The sequence below is a fragment of the Colletotrichum chrysophilum genome (genome assembly GCF_026319265.1).
Source record: "Colletotrichum chrysophilum strain AFK26 chromosome Unknown scaffold_28, whole genome shotgun sequence".
Lineage (NCBI taxonomy): Eukaryota > Fungi > Ascomycota > Sordariomycetes > Glomerellales > Glomerellaceae > Colletotrichum > Colletotrichum chrysophilum.
In genome coordinates, this window is record NW_026517315.1 from 1 (window position 1) to 20,511 (window position 20,511).

The 20,511-nt window shown below is 52.5% G+C and overlaps 5 protein-coding genes across 5 annotated transcripts; 3 read left to right on the forward strand and 2 right to left on the reverse strand.

The window, feature by feature from the left end:
* Nucleotides 1-3,582: 3,582 nt before the first annotated feature.
* On the forward strand, nt 3,583-6,121 carry COL26b_004532 (uncharacterized protein; the record flags this gene model as incomplete). Its single annotated transcript, XM_053177407.1, has 4 exons — nt 3,583-4,296; nt 4,406-5,122; nt 5,171-5,282; nt 5,331-6,121. The coding sequence occupies 4 exons, from the start codon at nt 3,583-3,585 to the stop codon at nt 6,119-6,121; spliced, it is 2,334 nt and encodes a 777-aa protein (XP_053038521.1).
* Nucleotides 6,122-6,940: 819 nt separating this feature from the next.
* COL26b_004533 (uncharacterized protein) lies at nt 6,941-8,463 on the reverse strand (the record flags this gene model as incomplete). Its single annotated transcript, XM_053177408.1, has 3 exons — nt 6,941-7,882; nt 7,932-8,179; nt 8,235-8,463. The coding sequence occupies 3 exons, from the start codon at nt 8,461-8,463 to the stop codon at nt 6,941-6,943; spliced, it is 1,419 nt and encodes a 472-aa protein (XP_053038522.1).
* Nucleotides 8,464-10,398: 1,935 nt separating this feature from the next.
* Nucleotides 10,399-11,430, reverse strand: COL26b_004534 (uncharacterized protein; the record flags this gene model as incomplete). Its single annotated transcript, XM_053177409.1, has 1 exon — nt 10,399-11,430. One exon carries the CDS (start codon nt 11,428-11,430, stop codon nt 10,399-10,401), a length of 1,032 nt encoding a protein of 343 aa, XP_053038523.1.
* A 928-nt stretch (nt 11,431-12,358) lies between these two features.
* Nucleotides 12,359-14,480, forward strand: COL26b_004535 (uncharacterized protein; the record flags this gene model as incomplete). Its single annotated transcript, XM_053177410.1, has 2 exons — nt 12,359-13,862; nt 13,945-14,480. The coding sequence occupies 2 exons, from the start codon at nt 12,359-12,361 to the stop codon at nt 14,478-14,480; spliced, it is 2,040 nt and encodes a 679-aa protein (XP_053038524.1).
* A 34-nt stretch (nt 14,481-14,514) lies between these two features.
* COL26b_004536 (uncharacterized protein) lies at nt 14,515-19,637 on the forward strand (the record flags this gene model as incomplete). Its single annotated transcript, XM_053177411.1, has 8 exons — nt 14,515-14,580; nt 14,604-14,927; nt 15,006-15,393; nt 15,439-15,775; nt 15,918-16,540; nt 16,593-17,486; nt 17,533-18,080; nt 18,156-19,637. 8 exons carry the CDS (start codon nt 14,515-14,517, stop codon nt 19,635-19,637), a joined length of 4,662 nt encoding a protein of 1,553 aa, XP_053038525.1.
* Nucleotides 19,638-20,511: the final 874 nt, after the last annotated feature.

A 20,511-nucleotide genomic window follows, 5' to 3' on the forward strand; every position in this document is an offset into this window, starting at 1 on the left:
TTGTATAGATTCGTTGATGATTAATGCAGATTGTTACGACGCGTCAAACTGCGGGGTTTAGGGGCTAGGTGGCAGAAAGAATGTTTTGGGCGGTAATACTTGTAGGGTGGTTAGCAGAATGGAAGTGCACTAACAAAAAAAATTGGGCCAATAGATGGGCTTAAAAGTGATGCCCGGATAAGAGTGATGCCCGTGTATCAATTCGTGATGCCCGTGTATCAATTCCCTTTAAAAATAAGCTTTACTTTTATAATTTAAAAATATAGCTTAATATCTTTAAAAAGTAAAAGCTAAATAGATTAAATCTTAATATCTAATTCTTAGCTTATACTTCTATTAGTATAATCTCTTAAAGCTTATAACTTAGAATTAAAGCATTTAAGCTCTATTTTATTAAAAAAGTTAGTAATTACTATATAAAACTATCTTAAGTTATTTTATTTAATAGCTTAAAGTTTATCTCTTTAAAAGTTACTAGAAGTAATACTAAAGTTTTTTATAAGAGAGATTATCTCTTTAATAGTTTTTTTTAATATTACTTATTTATCTTAGCTATTAGCTAAGTTCTATAAGATCTCTAATATTTTATTTTACTTCTCTAAGAAATTAAAAAGCTAGTTTAATACTTTAAATACTTCTAGTAGCTTATAGATTATTATAATAATATATTCGATATAGTTATAGAGATTTACTACTAATATTTTCTTTAGGTTTTTTAAAGATATATACTTTAAAAGCTTATTACTATATTAAATAAAAACTATAGCTTTCTCTTTTAGTAATACTATCTTTGTATAAGTAAAGCTTATGGGTTATAAAATAAGTTAGTATTAAATAGGTTTTAATATTCTTACTATTTATCAGTTATATATTATACTATATACTACTAAAAATAGATAGATTAATTTATCTTAATAGGGTGATTCTTTTATAATATTTTTAGGTGGTATTCGAATTGATTTGTAGGTGCTGATTTCAAAAATTTGATTTAAGCTTATGTAGTTGTTTTCTCAGGTACAGCAATGCCTCGTTCTAGCGGTGGAGTTGGGCTGGAATGTCGAGGTGCAGATTGGGGGAAAGTGACGTTGTCTCGCTGTCGACTCGATGTAGTTGTGAGAAGTATCTTTTTGGCGGCACAGTGGGCAAAAGTACATGTCGCCCGCTGAAAGGAGGCTCAAGTTTCGGTTGCCGGCGGCTCGAGGCCAAGGACCCCACTGAACAGCCTCAGGTTCTATGATGACAACCTCCCGGTCGGTACCTCAGGACAGACATAGGGAGAGGGACCATCACCTCCAGGGCAGTGCATGAACATCTCAACAAGGCTGAACACTGCCCCACGCTCTCTGCCGGGGAAATCGTCTCGTCTCTCGCTCGCCTGGTTTCGGCTCCTGTGTCTGGTCCAGTCGGGACGTTGCTCTGGCTGTTCCCTTGAATTTCGACTGAAGGAGCCTCGTCTCGTCTATGGCCTCTAACACCGTCCCTGCCTGGCTGCTGTCTGCCTTTGAAGCATGTACCTTTTCTTGTCAGGCGAGGGGAGGTACCTGCACACCTGCAGTGGTCACAGTAGTGGTGCTGGTAAGAGAATGCCTGCTTCTCCCTGTCATTGGTGCAGAGCCAGTGCCTTGAGGAAGGCACTTGCTTAAGCGCCGTCTTTGATTCGGGAAGCAGCGAGCACAAGTACCCTCCCTCCGAAAACATGTGCAGCGATACTTTCCCCATCCTCCTCCCCGGCATGTACTTCGTCATTCTTGACTCCAAGTACGACGGAGTAAAGTACCCTCCTTCACCCCTCGTCTGTACTTGTACCACCCTCGAATACTCCTACAACAGCGAATCGACGGTACCTCGACATCCATCACAACCCAAAGAGCAAAAAAGACCCCCATTATCGTTGCATTTCCAGCATTGCGCCTGCCCTCGTCTGCTTTACACCGTCGCGACTGCTGCTCTTCCGTCGAGCTTGTTTGCTCGGACTCCCGTCTGCAGTCTGAAGATCAACATCGCGAAGCCGCGAAGAGCAAAAAGCACTGGCAGCGGGAGGTTGGTCACGCGACGACCCTTTATTACCCATTACTTTCCTCGATACCTGCGCCCAAGTACTGTACCGACCAGTCAAGTCATTCAGCGACTACCTACTACCTACCCACCTATTTACGGCACGCCCTACGTCGAGTCACAGGTGCTGCCTCCTCACGTTGCCCAAAAGGTACCTGATCGATTCCCAACTCCGCCTTTGGCCGTTGCTGCTGCTGCTGCTGCTGCCATTGCTGGCGTCGTCTCCCCCTCGACTTGCCATCTCAAAGACTGACTGCGGGAAATAAACAGCTTCATGTCAAAGGGCCAAGCAGTCAACAAGCAACGACGACCCCAAATCTCCAACTCTCCACGAACGCGAGACAGCCCGAGTCTCCCTCCAGACGCCGCCTGCCTTTGAGTCAAGGCCCCGTCGAGTTCCAGCGCAAGCCCAGGGGTGTGTCGGGGTGTCACCTCCTGCCCTCGCTCTCTCCACCGCACCGGCACCAGGCATTGCAGGCCCCCAACCTAACTGCCTTAGCCTCTCTCGCCCCGTCCGCCGTCGTCCCTCGTCGTGTCACAGTCGCCCTTCGCCCTGGAGAGCCTCGACTGCTATCTGTCTGCTGGAGGAATCACTGCTGCCGCCCGCTGTTGGCTCCCTGATGCTACTTCGTCGCCCAGCGTTGCCGCCGCCGTTGTTTCTATCGTCGTCCACCACCTCAACGACATCTTCCTCTCCGGCCTCTCCTCTCTGTCGACCTTGTCTTGCGCTGCTCTTATCCCTGACTCTGTCGTCCGCCTCTGCCACCGCCCAAAGACACGCCTCCGACATTGAGTTCAGCGCCCGTCCACAACCTCCACATCCACGTTGGGCAACACAGAGACCAGATTACCTACCTTTTCGTCTCCTCTCTAAACCCACCCGTGTCTCTCCCTGACGTACGTCGACCCCAACCCGCCTCGCCTCGTCTCCTCCTACGTCTCGTCACAGTTGGCGCTCCATCCGTCACACACAACAAAAAACCATACATTTGCCCTGGTTGCCCTCAGCCCGGCACAGCGCTGCAGCACCAAGCAAGCACAGGTACCTCCAACCCCCGTCTTGCTGCTCGTCATCCGCACCAAGAGGTCAAGGTACCTAACCCAACCAACGCGGCCCAGCAAACTACTCCTCCTCCTGCTGCTTGCTCCTCATCCCCCGTCCGTACCTCACCGTCCGGAGCCTCTCCATTACCATTTCCCGTGGGTCAGGCGTAAGCGTCAGCGTCCACCATCGTCCTCGTGGGACTGGTCCGCCTTTACTACTCAAACGACCTTTTTGGTGACAAATCCTACGGTTCCGCGACAAATCGACAACAAACATCACTCACTCCGGCCCCGTCATCCACACGCTCGTCGACGACCATTATCTCATCGGGGGCTCGACTCCCCGACCTGCCCAAAGCCCGAAAACCCCGCGACTCCCTCGATCGGCCGACCGACCCTTTGCTCGCTCGTCCTTACCCGCTGTCGACGTCTTTGCCGCCCATTTCTCCCACGATGAGGCCCGCAGCCCCCTCAATAGAAATCATGGCTGCCCAGTCAGTCACCCCGGACTCCCGCTCCTCCTCGTCCACAAACTCCCCTGCCCCTGCCGACAACGAGGAGTCGGATTTCTTCATCGCCGGAAACGACTCGCAATCGTCACTCGGCGTGCCCAACATCGAAGACATGCAGGTTAACGACGACCCGTGTCAGCCCGCCGTCAACCGGTTGCCCAGCGAGATCCTCATCTCCATCTTCGCCAAGCTTAATGGTCCCAGCGATCTCTTCCACTGCATGCTGACGTGCAAGCGATGGGCAAAGAACTCCGTCGATTTACTGTGGCATCGCCCGGCCTGCACAAACTGGAAGAACCACATGTCTATCTGCAGCACGCTTGGAATGACTACGCCCTTCTTCGCCTATCGGGATTTTATCAAGCGCCTCAACTTAGCCGCGAGCCCGCTCGCAGACAGAATTAACGATGGGAGCGTCATCCCTTTGTCTGTCTGCAAACGCGTCGAGCGACTCACGCTCACCAACTGCAGACAGTTGACCGACAACGGCTTGACTCAGCTGGTGCAAGGCAGCGCGTCGTTGCTCGCCCTCGATATTTCCGGGGACAGAAACATTTCCGATGTCTCCATCAGAGCAATCGCAGATAACTGCCGTAGGCTGCAGGGACTGAATATTTCCGGTTGCACCCAGATCACGAATGATAGCATGATCGTGCTGGCCGAAAGTTGCAAGTTCATCAAGAGGGTACGTTTACTTCCACGTTGACTCACCAAAGCCTGACCCGGCTCTCGCCTGGTCCACCATGGTACCGCCTTGCATTTTGGGACTTTTGCTGATACGACTCCTGCTCCAGCTGAAACTCAACGAATGCGCCCAGCTACAGGACGTTGCGATTATGGCCTTTGCAGAACACTGCAAGAACATTCTCGAGATCGACCTCCACCAGTGCTCACAGATCGGAAATGACCCTATCACCGCCCTCATCGCGAATGGGCAGTCCCTCCGCGAACTCCGCCTCGCCGGCTGCGAGCTCATCGACGACAGTGCATTCCTATCCCTGCCGCAGAACAAGACTTATGACCACCTCCGCATTTTGGACTTGACCTCATGCTCAAGACTTACCGACCAGTCTGTGCAAAAGATTATCGAGGCCGCCCCTCGGTTGCGCAACCTGGTGCTCGCAAAGTGCCGCAATATCACCGATGTCGCCGTTAACGCCATTGCGAAGCTCGGCAAAAACCTGCACTACTTGCACCTGGGTCACTGCGGCCATATCACAGACGAAGCCGTCAAGCGTCTCGTCCTGGCATGCAATCGTATACGATACATTGATCTTGGATGCTGTACACTTTTGACAGATGACTCGGTGATGCGCTTGGCGCAGCTGCCCAAGCTCAAGAGAATCGGTCTCGTCAAATGCAGCAACATTACTGACGAGTCTGTGTTCGCCCTCGCTCGCGCAAACCACCGTCCTCGGGCACGTAGGGATGCCAACGGCAACATTGACGAGTACTATGCCAGCAGCTTAGAGCGCGTCCATCTGAGTTACTGCACAAACCTCACATTAAAGGTTAGCAACCCTTGGTTCCAAAGATTGTACTTGACTAACAAACAATAGAGCATTATCAAGCTGCTCAACTACTGCCCGCGCCTCACGCATCTCAGTCTGACAGGAGTTACTGCCTTTCTCAGGGAAGAGTTTGCAGAGTTTTGCAGACCTCCACCACCTGGTACGTTCCGCTGATGCCGACAGACTGGATGTTTGCTAACTGTATTAGAATTCACCGACCACCAGCGCGGCGTCTTCTGCGTGTTCTCTGGCAACGGCGTGCAAAAGTTGCGTGAATACCTCAACACCTCGGCAGAGTACGAGGGCTTGCGCGATTCTCCTGGCCCGCGATTCTCCGGCGGCTTCTTGGTCCGCCGTAACATCGGTGCCCATGCTTCCACTGCTGCAAATGCAGGAACGGTGAACGGCGACGCCGAAGGAGATGATGGCGAGGCCGCGGAAGACGACGAGTTCGAGGGTCTCGACGGTAGCGAGATGGCTGTTGATGGACAGCCACTGCTTGCACAGAATCTCGTCAACGGTGACGCACAACAGGATGGCCAGGCTCCGCCGCCCCCGCCAACCCATGTGCCCCCAACTGGAGCAGTGCCAATGTTTGCTCAACCACTTGGCCAGGCCCCGTTGTTGTTCAGCCCTACCAGTCCTAGCTTCCCCCAGTCGGCTCGTTCGCCGACAACAGCGGGTCCCGCGAATCATCCACCACCGTTGGTCGTATCTAGTCACTACTCGCCGACGTCTCCAACAGCCACGGCAGGACCCAGCTTATCAACCGCCACTGCCGTCTCGCCCCAGGGAACGAACCTAGGTTTCCCCGCGTACACCAACAGACGGCCTGCACCGCTCGGTGCCAGCACTGCGTCAATGGAGGCGTCGATGTTGAGCCCCGCATCGCATCGCAGCCGTCCGGCCAGTGTCATTTCCATGGAAGCGTCAATGCTTGGACCTGCGGACTCAGACTTGGCGGAGCCAACCACACCGAGCGCGGTGCAGCATTCTTAAAGCGTCATTGACGAATATGGACTTGGACGAAGCCAGCTCGAGTTCGAAGGGCAGAGGTTTTGACATGTACGGCATGAGATACGCAACGGCAATTATACCCAGGAGCGCGCGGAAAACACGGAACACACCACTAGACTGGCACAAGGGACGTGTCGATTAGCCTTTTGACCCTTGGTTGGGCTTTTATTTTGGTCCTTGTAGCACTTTTTTGGCATTTCTTGGAGGAGAGAGGTTTGGGGCTACATCTCTCCCCGAGGCGTTGACTGGTGTCTTCCTTCAGGGTTAACCCCCCTTGGTTCTTTCGGTTCTCTTACACAAATTTTCATCATGCGCATTTTTTACCCTCAGTGGTATGAGTCACACGGAGGCGATGGTAGGGGGTTAGACATTGGGCCTTGGTTTTGTTTTCCAGCGCTTCCAGCCTTCCCAGTTTGGTATCACAAGGGAGTGGCGAGGAGCAGAAGTATGGCGACGGGGGCGAAATCAAATATTGACGAATAACAATGCATACGTTACTTTGGTCCAGGAATGAATTTCGGCGACATCACATGGTATGACAGCCCGAGGTTATGATCATAGAGACTGTAGTAGGGTGGTTCAGACCGCAAGTCTGCTTGTAGGCCTTTTATTTAGGGGTATTCTATCATCTACATAACTCCCAATGCTATCCCCGCTGCCAGTGATTGACTGACTACATACGACCATACCCATTGGAGACGTATTCTCCATCCGAATGCGCTATCGTCTCGCTGACCTTCAACCGTGTGAAGTAAATGTCTATAGTAACAGATGTTGAAATCGGCGCTCCCAACGCGTCGCTTACCAAAAGCCCATGATGGCTGGGTTCTGATTCTGGGCCTTCAGTTCCACGCACTTCTGCGTCACGAACCAGTGCACCAGGTCTCGGGCCGCCAGGGCATCCTCCAGGCTGTCGTGGCCCATCTTGCCAACCTGGATTTGCCGACCCAGAAGGTCATGGGTGAGGTTCTTGAGCGAAAGGCCGCTGCCCTTTTGCTTTTTCGCCTTGTCCTCCCTGCCCTTCTGCTTGCCTTTCGAGTTCTCATTCTCTGACTCAAAAGAGATGAGATCTTCGTCAGGTACCTCAGTCTCTTGGATGCTCTTAGCTTCCTCGAGAGCCAGGGCCTTTTTTCTCTCCTCTTCCTCCTCCTCCTCTCGCTTCTCCTTCTCGGCCTTGGCTGCCGTAGCGAGCAGCATCGAGTCGACGACGAGGGGATGAATCCAGCGCAGCGAGGTAAGATCGTTGTTCACGCCGTGTCCGACGACGATCGTCTCAGGGCCGACCCAACGCCATACCTCTTGCCGCGCCGCGGCCACGCCTCCGGTGATACACTTGCCCTTCCGCCGGGCCTCGTCCATGGCCTGGCGGGAAACGCCAGAGTAGCGAGTGTTGAAGTGCGACATTCCAACCGCAGGGAAAACAAGGCTGTCCAGTAGAATCTCGGCGGTGAAGTAGTCGACGAGGGTCAGGCGAATGAGCTCTGATTCTCCATCAAATGCGACGCCCATCTCGCAGTCTATGGCTACTGCACGGCGCGACTGGCGGGGGCCCGAGGGCGTGTGGGCGTCTGTCAAAGAGAGTGAGATGAGTGGATCCGGGTTGAGGTCGACAAGGGTCGACGGGGGTGTCCTATGGTATTGGTGACGATCGAAGAGCTCTTTTTGGGTGTACGTCCTCGTGAGATGCTCCGGGGCAAAGGTGCAGCCGGGGGTGGAGGCGAAGGTCCGGCAGCAATTCCAGTGCTTTGCGGTTAGTTTAGGGGGCAAAGTGCAGGCGGAACTGGGGAATTACCATGTTGAAAACGCGGCCAGTGTGATATCGGCACTTCAGAATGGGTTTCTTCTTGTCCTTGTCTTCCTTGCCATCGTCCCTGTCGTTCCCGTCCTTCTTGGCGTCTCCCTGGATGTCGTCCAAGTCGACGATGGGAATGGACCTGGGCTTGGGGTTGGGCTTGTACGCTGCGCTATGCTTACGAGGATTTCTATTCCCCTTTTTTCCATCTTGGGCGTCCCCCTTGTACTTGTTTCCCCCCTTATTACCTGGAAAATATTAGCTACCGTGCTACGACGAGACGTTAGGGCAGAGGTTACTCACAACGTGCATTACATCGTCGGCAGCGCTTCTTGCCCTCGACGTCTGACAGAGACAGCTGAGCAATGATGAAACCACTTTTGACGAGAAGGTCTTTGTGGTGCGTCATAGACCGCAGCTGCTGGATGTACTCCGGGGTTGGTTCGATGGCTGCCGAGGGAGGGCCGTAGGGATTCCGGGCAGGAGCCTGAGCAGCAACTCGCGTCGACACCTGAGGTACGAAGAAGGACATTTTGAGGTATGGCAGTGATCTGAGTTTGGATGAGTGCGCGCAAGGTAGGCAGAAGATATGTAGTGAAGGTGTGAGGTCTTTGAATATGAAGTCGGAGTTTGTGAATTGCGAAAAGAGGGTTGTTTTTCAAGATGCAGGCGGAAAGATGCAAGTCGCCGAGGTGGTAGGCAGCGAAGTTTTGCCACGATGTGAAGGAAGTCGCGAAAGGGTGAAGTGAGGGAGGTGAGGTAGGTGTAGCGGTGGACGATGGCAGGTGGGTTCCTGCGTGCGCCTGCGTTTGTCTCAAATGGGCTGTCGCGTCTCTCGACCGTTTGCTCTTACCCGTTCCGTCGACAGTCGACTCAATTGAGTGAGGAAGGTGTGCCTACCTGTCGTCTACCCTTCTTATTTCCCAATTATTCTCATGCAAGGTTCTTAGCATCGTTGTGGGAAGGCGCAATCACAGATCCGGCGAGGCGCATCCAGGAAAAGGAAGAACAGAAGGACCCACCTCGGTTGATGTTTTTTTGACGCCGGAAGTCGCGATGGGCCTCCCGTCACTGCCCCCGGCCTCCGATCCGGCCAACTCAGCCACGCAACAGGTGCATTCAGAATAACTTGGTGAGGCATATTTGAGAAAATTTGTTGTCGATGCATGTGGAGGCCCTCAAGTGTAAATACTGGCACGGCTGCAGCGGTCCTCGGACAGGAAGCCGCTTAGACCTTGGCCAGTTCCGTTTATTGAGAGGACCATGCAAGCCTCGTGAACTCAAAAGCCTAGCTGGGCATTCATATCAATTGATTTTAATTCATATCGAGTAATGTCAATATCTACGATGACCTTAAGTGTGGACCATGCACAAGCCGGGGCGGGCACGAAACGCAGTCTGGTGGTCTGACACTTCGCTCGATGGCTACCACCAGTAACATCGTGACTACATGAGTTCTCGTCACGTCTGGGGTAGCATAGTATTAGAGGTTGATTAAAGGGAAATGAGACATACCAATCTTTTGTTTTGGGACTTGGACTGTCGTTCATGAAGTATTGGTTTGATTTTGATTATGTATATCTAGTCCTCCCTTGGCCTCGACGGTTGCCATTTAGAACTTTGAAATAAAGAAGGAATAAATTCGAACAAAGCCGTCAATTGCTACTGCACGACCAAATTCGTCATAAACCAGCTTTCATAACACCCAAGACCACCCTTGAATACTTTAAGTATCTACAGACCCATCTAGACACTCCATAGAGTTGGAGTCAATCTCAGGAGACCCCTCCGGAAGCCCGGCGCACGGCCGACGTCACATCACTTCGAGACCTAGCACGCTTTTGTAAGAGAATCAGTTTGAGTAGATGGAAGGTTATTGAAATAAACCGCGCAGGCACCTATGCTAGGCAGCTTCGTTGGGTGTTGTGGCAGTTGTCATCACAGCTGGTTGGGATTAGCAAGGTGTTAGGCCTTTGCCAATTGTAGTTCAAGACAGCAAGCACTGATCCTGTATGGAGTAGTTTACAACAGTAAAAAAAATCATTATAATGAAGGTTTTATTGATTTGCAGAAGGGCTTTTCTCTTACAAGAGCGAGACGATGTCCTTCGTGATGGTCTCGGTGAAGACCGACCTCACCGAAAGAAGCTCACCGAGCTTCGGTGCACGGATCTCCCATACCAAAACCCTGGCACGTGATGCGAAATGCAGCGAAGCGCGTTTGTGGGTCCATTCTCTCAAACAGAGCACAATCATGGCGTCGGGCTGTTGTGATCTAGTGTATGTTTGTCGCGTCTCGATTCATCTCACGACCTTCGATCAACAAGGCTGATAACATAACAAATATGTTTCGCGTTGCTTCAAGACATATGAAAGCTAATTCGAAGCAGCGTGTAACACTAGCAGCTTCTATAATTCCTAGTACGTCTCCACGCCACGACTGTCAACATGCCGAGTCGCGACACGACTCAGTATGTGCATCGACCGCAGTATGAGCAGTCCTGCGAACAAGCAGTGACATCATCGCCGACATCTTCACCATCGCTCCAAGTCAGATCGCCTCCAGCTACTTCATCCACATCCTCGTCCTCGCTGCTCATCACAGGCTGCCCCAGCCATGATGCCCATTTCACCGACACGCCTTCCGAGAACGCCGGAGTCACCCCTGAAGTCTGGGCTCGGATCTCAAGTCTGTCCAGAAGTTGCCGGCTGATCTCCAGCTTTCCGCCTGGCTGAGTCCGGGCCAGGCCGATGATGCGATGCAGTAGCGCGCCCAGCTGCGAGAGCTTTCCGTTCATCTCCCTCTCCCAGTCGCGGATCTTCTCCGACACATCCATGACCTCGATGTCATTGAATCTGCCGCGATCGTGGTATGCGAGTACGAAGTTTGGTATCTGTGCAACCCACATACGAGGAAGCTCCTCGCCCAGGAAGTCCTGACCTCTGCGCATATTAGAACGCGTCTTGAGATCGAAGACCGCCGACTGAGGCACGTCGAATCCACCTGGCTGTATGTGCAGCTCAGACGAAGGGACAGGGTTCACGGAGGTTACCCCATTACCCTCGAAGCTGGCGATGAGTTCTTCAAGAGTGCTCCCACGCCCCTTTCCTAGAAGCTTTGGCTTGCTTGACGAAGTCAACTTGTCTCTGAGATAGCCATCGCCCTCGTGTCGGACAATGCACCTAAGACCGCCAAAGGTGTATTGCAAGATTCTCTGATGAGATGCTGAGCCCCGTACATCGGCGTCCCAGGTTGTGTAGGCCTCTGGAAAAGTGTGGCCGTAGCCTCGGACATTCGGTATCGTCTCCTTGGGCGAGTTCTCTCTGCGGATCAGGTGTACGGTGTTGCCAACTACCTCGACGAGCATTCGAAATGGCTTTTCGTCGCCCCGAATGAAACGAAGAAGATTTCCAAGCGTACTCCCGCACGCAACGATGTCTACCCCTCCTTCGAGAGGCTCCGGGTGCGTTGCAAAGACGGCTTGAACCATGGGCTCCATCGGATGGGCGGGATACCGGGCTGCGTTCTTGTCGCGATAGTAAACACCATCGTCCTCCCGCAGTTTGACAGGCACTGCGAGCGGTGTCCACATGGGTGGTGCACCTTGTCCGATCAGCAGGAGTAGTTAACAAACTGCCTCAAAACATACCAGGAACAAGGATACTTGGTGTCGCTTGGTCAAGCCAGTTGTATGAGGCGAGGAGACTGCACTCAGTCACCCGAGCGGATGATGCAAATGTCGTTGCAGGCTTCGAAAGCTCAGCGATGCTTATCGACTGAATGATGGCCCCGAAGGGTGGAGCTGGTGATGATTCCTCGAGCTCAGGCCGACGCCGGCGATAGTTTCGTTGGTATGCGGTTTGATACATGCTGGTCCTCATCATTCTGGTGTTTTCGTCGCTTGCAGACGTGTTTCTTGAATTGAGACTGATCAGTGATCGCATCTTGGGCTGGAGTATGGCGCATACCGGGCTCTCCTTATGAAGCGCTGCCCACCCTGCAGTCTGCCTTGGGTGTGCATAATGGGCCACTCAGAGGCTGTGATGCTGGAGGCCGACCAAAACCCCAACCGCGCCACCAACGGCCGTCCAGATTGGCCTTCGATGGATTTCTGTTGGTGCCTTTTTCTACTTTCCCGCGTCATCTCATTATCTTTCCAACAAAGCTGTTGGACGCCGAAGCCTAACCTTGTCTCGCCGGCCTGATGCTTCACATGTGATAAGTACAGGCAACCCCTCGTGAAATCTACACTTCTCATCTCGTCAATGCTACATCGCTGCCGATTTCTGTTCCAAGACTAGGAAGCCACTCGGAAAGATCTTCTACAGAAAGGAAGATCTAGACACAAATCCACATAGCTATTGCTTCGTACAAGCTAGTATTCCAGTCCCCGGACCTCTCTCGCTACTGGAACAAACCCGCTCAGCATGACTGCCACACAAGTCCCTCAGACCGACCCGCGTCGCGCTACTCGTCTCTTGAAAGTCTTCAGAGATGTCACCAAAGGAGGACGCACCCTCACGACGGCCGCTGATGCCCGTCTCTTCCTCGAAGCGATTCGGACGAACGAGTCCCCGGCCGCATGCTTGGAGATCATCACAGCCAGCAATGCCGCTCAGAACGTTCTTCGTCACAGCCTTCGAATCGACTCCTCGGTCTCTTTCATCCGCTCGCATGTGCTCTCTTTCGTCGCTTATCTGAGCGAACCCGCCGTCAAGATGGCCTACAATGGCCAGCTGCTCCATCAGGTTCTCCAGCTCATCATTCAACCTCCCGTCCTCTGGGGCAATCTTTTCAAGGCCTACGAGCAAGCTCACTTCAATGAGGATGATCTTCGTGTCTTTGCATGGCTGTGCTTCGAGCTTGCAAGCATTCAGGGCAAAGACCATGATAGTATCATTGGCGACATATCGTCTGCGCTGGACCAGAACCCATTCAAAGAAACTCAGGATCATAGGACCTGCGACCTGACTTATAGGATCAAGAAGGTTCTTGCCCTGAGATCTTCTGCCAGCCCCGGAGAAAACCTTGAAACTGCTGGTGGCCGCCACGATAACGACTTTGCCAACTTCCGAGAGATCTCAATCTTCCCCACTAGCGACGAATTCTATTCCAGCGAAGTCCCATTCTACAGACGGGCATCCGAACTTGCCGCCATCGGGGCTGCTGACCGACCGCGACTCCATCTCGACAACCAGTTCCGTCTCTTGAGAGAGGACTTGCTTGGCGAACTCCGCGATGACCTGAAGGTGGCCATCGGAAGGAAGAGAGGAAAGAAGAGTCCTCAGATCCTCAGCGGACTTGTCCCGTTCGGTATCGATACTGGCGATGAAAAACGAGGACGCTCGACTGCCTTGCTTCTTCATTGTCATTCCGGATTGGAAATATTGCGTCCTCTTTCTCTCGCCAAGCGCAAGAAGTTCCTGGAAGACAACAAAGGGTTCCTTCGTCACCAATCTTTCGGCGCTCTTTGCGGCGACAACAACATCGTCGCCTTTGCATTCCTGGTCAGGGATGTTGACCAGCTAGTGAAAGGACCGCCTGCAATTGCTTTGCAGTTTACTAGCAGCGAGGCCCTCGCTAGAGCCCTGAACGCTCTTCAATCACCCAAGGACCTCCGGTTCGTGCTGGTGGACACCCCCGTCTTTGCCTATCAACCAGTTCTCGAATGCTTGCAAGATATTACTGAGATGCCCATGGAGGGAGGCCTTCTCCACCTACCAGACGATGATGAGGATAGCCGGCCTAAGCCTCTCGAGCTCTCGCCGAGAGCACAGGCTCATGTGAAAATATTGGAGAAGATGATAGAGCGAGGCTCATCAGTGAAGGGTCTCGCCATAGGCGGCAAAAACTTCCGGCTCGATGATTCCCAGACCAAGTCTGTGCTGCATGCGCTTCAGAGCCCAATCGCCCTCATTCAAGGCCCGCCTGGTATGTATTTCACCTTCTAGGCTGCTGTGCCTACACTACCTATATCGGAGAGACATTGTGACTGACAAACCAAACCAAATAGGTACTGGGAAATCCTTTGTTGGCGCATTGGCGGCAAGGATTCTTCGGGACAACAGCAAGCGTATCCTGGTTCTCAGCTACACCAACCACGCTCTCGACCAATTCCTCGAAGACTTGATGAACATCGGTATCCCGTCTGGTGACATAGTGCGCCTCGGCTCCAAGTACAATGAAAAGACGGAGAAGCTGCTACTTGACAAGCAGCTAAGGAGCAGCTCTTTCAAGAAGACTCGGGAGGCATGGATGATGATCGACGCGGCGAAGTCCGATTTGGCCGACATACGTGAGGAACTCCAGAATGCTTTCAATGCCCTTGCCAAGGGCAAGGTCAGCTTTGTCGACCTGTTGGATGCCCTCGAATTTTCGGACGACGACCAAAACTTTTACGATGCGTTCGCTCTCCCAGAGCAAGAGGATGGCTTTCAACTTGCAGGAGGCTCAAGAAGGGTCATGTCGGCCGACTATCTGATAGAACGATGGGCACAAGGCAAAGATGCTGGCGAGCTGAGGAAGACAATTTCAAAGGGCAGCAAATAAATTTGGCAGCTTCCCATCGCGCAAAGACATCAACATGTCGACAATTGGGTCCGGCGCCTACGGGCAGAACAAATCGAGACAGTCTGGCGCCTCGCGGAGCGTTTCAACCAAAGCCAAAGCCAGCTCGAGACGCTGTTCAACGAGTCGAAATGTAGTCTGGTGCAGGACAAAAGTGTCCTAGGCTGCACGACGACTGCGGCTGCCAAATACAAATCTCTCATCAAGGCCGCCAGACCCGATGTTGTTCTCGTCGAGGAGGCTGGTGAGATCCTGGAGGCCCACGTGCTTACTGCCCTGCATCCAGCAACGAGTCAACTGATCCTAATTGGGGATCACAAGCAACTGCGACCGAAGATAAACAACTACACTCTCAGCGTGGAGAAAGGGGAGGGCTTTGATCTTAACCGGTCACTCTTCGAGCGTTTGATACTCCAAGGCCATGAGCATGTGACTCTCCAGAAACAACATCGCATGCACCCAGAAATCTCACATCTCGTCAGGCAGATGACCTACCCTTAACTCCAGGACGACGAGAAAACCTTCCAACGAGCGGAGCCCAGAGGACTGCAGGGCAGAGTCAGCTTCATCAACCACAGCCATCCCGAAGACTCCGCAGACGAGATCGCCGATCGTCGCGACTCTGGTTTCACGGCAAGCAAGAAGAACCAATTCGAAGCTCAAATGGTACTGAGATTGGTGAGGTATCTGGCACAGCAAGAATACAAGACCAACAACATTGTCGTTCTCACCCCTTACCTTGGGCAGCTTCGTCTTCTCAGGGACATGCTGAGCGAAGAAAATGACCCTATTCTCAACGATATGGACTCTTATGAGCTCGTCCGCGCTGGACTGCTGACTGCAGCTGCTGCCAAGGTCAAGTCAGGCTCTGGCCGCATCAAGCTTTCGACCATAGGTATGTAAGACAGCCTGCGTGCATTTGCTTCGCTAACGATCGCAGACAACTACCAAGGCGAGGAAAGCGACATTGTCATTGACTCCATGACTCGCAGCAATAATAATGGCGATATTGGGTTCATGAAAGCGCCCGAACGGTTGAACGTCCTCTGCTCCCGCGCCAGGGAGTGTTTGATCATGATCGGAAACATGGAAACATTCATGAAGTCATCTCAGGGCAAGCAGGTCTGGGTACCGTTCTTTGCTTTGTTGAAGGAGAAAGAGTACTTGCACGATGGCATCCTTGTCCGTTGCAAGCAGCATGCCGACAAGACAGCGCTTCTGGAAAACCCCAAGGACTTCGACATCAAGTGCCCCGATGGTGGTTGCGACGCAATGTGGTAAGTTTAGGCCTTTGTGGCATCGGTTACTGCTGCTCTACCTCTGTCACTTTCCTCCCAGCTGACTCAACCTGCTTAGCAACGCTCCATTGTCCTGTAGTAAACATTGCCAGAGACGATGCCATCCCATTTCGAATCACAGCAAGGTTACATGCCATGAGCGCATCAAGAAGACGTGTGATCGCGGACACAAGTACAGCGTGCCCTGCACTGACGAGAAAGCTGGCTGTGGGGCTTGCCTGAGAGAGGATGAAGACACCCGCAGGAGGATACAGAGGGATCTGCGAATGGAGGAGGAAAGAATGCTGGCGCAAAAGCGATACGCCCAAGAACTTCAGCAGGTGAAGGACGAGCTTGACCACGAGAAACGAAGGCTCAAGTACGCTCAAGAGGATGAGGACCACAAGATCGCCATGGAAAAAGCTCGTGCCGATGTAGAAGCCCTGAAACAAACGAGGGCCCGTACAGAGGCGATGAAGACAGCTGCTGAGGCCGCCAAAAAGGTTCCAGGCGCGTTCCCCGAGACCGAAATATCGTCGTCGCCACCGCCTGCTCCAGGTAGCGCAAGGGAGGAGTGGGACATCTTGAAGAAACAGAATGGAGAAAGTAGCGCCGCGCTGGATGATGTAATGGACTTGATCGGCTTGGAAAGCGTCAAGGAACAATTCTTGTCTATCAAGAACAAGGTCGACACATCTGTGCTGCAGAATATTTCCTTGTCCAAGGAGAGGTTTGGCTGCACTTTGTTGGGCAACCCGGGCTCTGGTATGGCTGCACTCCCTCATAACACAGGTGTTTACTAATGTTCTGTGTCCAGGAAAGACAACCGTCGCACGAATCTACGGGAAGTTCCTCACATCCGTTGGGGTCATCGCCGGCAGTTCGTTCAACGAAACTACAGGCTCAAAGCTTGCGAACATGGGCGTTGGTGGCTGCCAGAAGATGGTCGAAAAGATTCTTGAGGACGGTGGTGGTGTGGTCTTCATTGACGAAGCCTACCAGCTCTCATCTGGAAATAGCCCCGGTGGAAAGGCAGTGCTCGACTTCTTACTCGCCGAGGTTGAGAATTTTACAGGGAGGATCGTCTTCATATTGGCCGGGTACAACAAGCAGATGGAGACTTTCTTCGCCCACAATCCTGGCTTCCCGAGTCGCTTCCCGATACAGATGAAGTTCGATGACTACAACGACGATGAGCTTCTCCAAATCCTGCAACGGCAAGTCAGGCGGAAGTATGAGGGTCATATGAAATGGGAGGGTGACCTTTATCTTCGAATCGTCGCCCGCAGACTCGGCCGTGGACGAGGCAAAGAAGGATTCGGCAATGCTAGAGCGGTCGAAAACCTTCTGAATGTCATATCTGGCAGGCAGGCCAACAGGATCCGCAGAGAGCGCAAGAAGGGAAAGAAGCCGGACCATTGGTTGTTCACGAAAGAGGATATGATCGGCCCAGAACCCTCCAGTGCTCTCGAAAAGTGCCCGGCATGGATAAAGTTGCAGAAGCTCATTGGAATTTCATCGGTAAAGGCGTCCGTCAAGGCATTGGTTGACAGTATTCAAACCAACTATCGTCGGGAGCTTGCAGAGGAACCCACCATCGAGTATTCCCTCAACAAGGTGTTTCTCGGCTCACCTGGTACCGGAAAGACCACAGTCGCGAAGCTCTACGGACAAATACTCGTTCATCTGGGCCTCTTGTCCAATGACGAAGGTGAGGTTGCGACCAAATTCATGTTGGCTTTTCTAATATTTGGTAGTAATTGTAAAAAACCCTGCCGACTTCACGGGCGCTGTTCTGGGAGGGTCCGAGGCCCAGACCAAAGGCATTCTCGCCGCCACCGTCGGAAAGGTGTTGGTCATCGACGAGGCGTATGGCTTGTATGGAGGCGGTGGTGCTTCTGGCGGAAACGCCACTTCAGACCCTTACAAGACTGCAGTCGTTGATACCATCGTTGCCGAAATCCAGAGCGTTCCAGGAGAAGATCGTTGCGTCCTCCTGCTCGGCTACAGAGACCAAATGGAGGAGATGTTTCAAAACGTCAACCCAGGCCTCAGCAGACGCTTCCCCATATCATCTGCGTTTAATTTTGAAGATTTCAGTGGCCCTGAGATGCGGCAGATTTTGGACTTGAAGCTTAAGGATCAGGCATTCACGGCAACAGATCAGGCGAAGCGAGTGGCGATGGAGTTGCTGGACCGCGCGCGCAACCGCCCTCACTTTGGCAATGCCGGTGAGATCGATATCGTTTTAGACCAGGCAAAGATTCGCCATCAACAGCGCCTATCCTCCAACCAGACGACCCAGGTGTCAACCCTCGAACCGTTCGACTTCGACGAGAACTATGACAGAGCAGAAAGAACGGACACTAATGTGGCTTAGCTGTTCGAGGGCACTGTTGGTTGTGAAGCGATTGTGGAAAAGCTGCAAGGCTTCCAAAAGAATGTCCGCGCGATGAAAGAGCTCGGCATGGATCCCAAGGAGAACATTCCCTTCAGCTTCCTCTTCCGTGGACCGCCCGGAACCGGAAAGACGACGACGGCAAGGAAGATGGGCAAGGTGTTCTATGACATGGGGTTTTTGGAGAATGCGAGAGTCATCGAATGCTCGGCAACAGATCTCATTGGATCGTTTGTTGGACAGACGGGCCCCAAAGTACAGCAGTTGCTTGACAAGGCGCTTGGACGCGTCTTGTTCGTTGACGAAGCCTACCGTCTTGCGGAGGGCGGCTTCGCTAAAGAGGCTGTCGATGAGCTCGTTGATTGCGTGACGAAAGACAAGTACAAGGGCAAGTTGATCATAATTCTTGCAGGTTACGACAACGATATCAACAGGCTACTGTCGATCAACCCAGGCATGTCTAGCAGGTTCCCGGAGGCCATTCAATTTCATCCCCTTGGGCCAGGACAATGCTATGACCTCTTGCTTCAGCTGCTGCTAAGACAGAAGTGTGAATTTGAGGCAGCGAAATCGACGACAAAGGTTCTGGTAGACTGCCTGCATCAAACTAGCGACGATTTCAAAGAGGACGTCCTCATGTACTTCAGCGACCTTTCCAGATTGTCCAGCTGGGCCAGTGCCCGAGACGTGGAGTGCGTCAAGAAATCCATCTTCAATGAGGCCATGAAGTCGCGACAGGGCACCACGATCGAAGTTACAGAGGAAATTGTCACGGCGGAGCTGCACAAAATGCTTGAAGAGCGCGAGAGCCGCGAAAGACACGAGGGAACCTTTGGTAACATACCGCAATTGCAAACCCTTCAGATGGGGCCTTCACCCGAAGCTCATCATCAGGTTCGGACTCAGCAGCAGACCCAGACAACGACGACCGCTGCTTCCGAAGGCGAGGAGATAGTCTACACGCCACCTGAAAGTCCAGTCGAAGAGGAGGTTAACAATGGAACTCGGCTGGCCAATCGAGATTATGGTGTCAGCGACGCGGAGTGGGCGCAACTCGAGCTGGACAAGAGACTCCGGGAGGAGAAGGAAGAAGAGTATCGCGTTTTGATGAAGGCTCAAACACAAGCGACCGACGCCGCAAGGGAAGCCATTCTGAAGTCTTTGCTCGAAGAAGAGGCTGAAAAGAAAGCTCAGGAGGAGAGGGACGAAGAACGTCGGCGCCAGATCGAGGTTCGAAGAAAGAAGGCGGCCGCGGAAGCTGCCGCCGCCGCTGCCGCGCGAGACGCCATCCGGAACCAGATGATCAAGGAGGAGAAACAGCGGCAGAAAGAGGAAGAAGAGCGTAGGAAAGCAGCGATTATTGGCCAATGTTGTGCAGGATTCGAATGGATCAAACAGCATGGCGGGTACAGGTGTGCTGGAGGCAGCCATTTCGCCACGGACGCCGAGATTGCCAGCGCTTGAGGGTGTTCGCGAAAACTCGCCGACGTAGAGCAAACAAACGGAGTAACTTGATAAGGTAGCTAAAACAATCTTCAAGTCCAATCCCTCTACCGAGATACCATTCAATAACCCGAGTCAGTCGTGATAGCGGCTGGACGGCATCTCTGGAGAACCCGAGAAACTCTCGCAAGTAGCCAGGCCCGCGTCAAGCCACCTCTTTTCTCAACGGAATCAAGTCCAGGGTTATAAAGAAAGAACACAATCTGACCCTTAAGCCGGTTAAGGTTTGATATCTTTGGTCAAAGTCCCATATTTCTCGGCTTTGACCGACTTCCTGGCTGTCCGCAGGTCACATGGATGAGTTACAGCCTGGCCTTGCGGAGCGTCGCATCGACTCGCGCCGTCTCAGCCTCCCAGATAGGAAGTTTCCTAGTTCATATATAGCCGTGTCAACCCCAGAAAATATGATTTAAACTGGAGCACCGAACCGAGCTGGTGGAATTCGATCCCTCTCAGTTCATCCGTTCTTTTTCGTGCTGCCTGCCCTCTGCCAAGTCCTTCCAACCGCGTCGATCGCTGGATAGTCCTACGTCAACCATCTTTTCGAGTAATCTTTCACTTCTTGTCAGTATTAAATCACAGTACTACACGACTTCTTTCTCATCATCAACATGCATGTTTCTTCAGCTTTTCTTGCCGTCTTGGTGGCCTGTTCTGCCGGCGTTTCTGCGCTCCCGTGGGTGTTCCGTGCTTCTAGCCTTGCTGTTTGTCAACAACCGCTTACGGCGGTTGATCGGTACTTGTCCTTGTTGCTAATTCTTGATGTTCTGGAACGTAGGCAAGCCATAACGGGAAAAGCCACTGACTTCGGAACCTACTTTTGCCAGACTCGCAC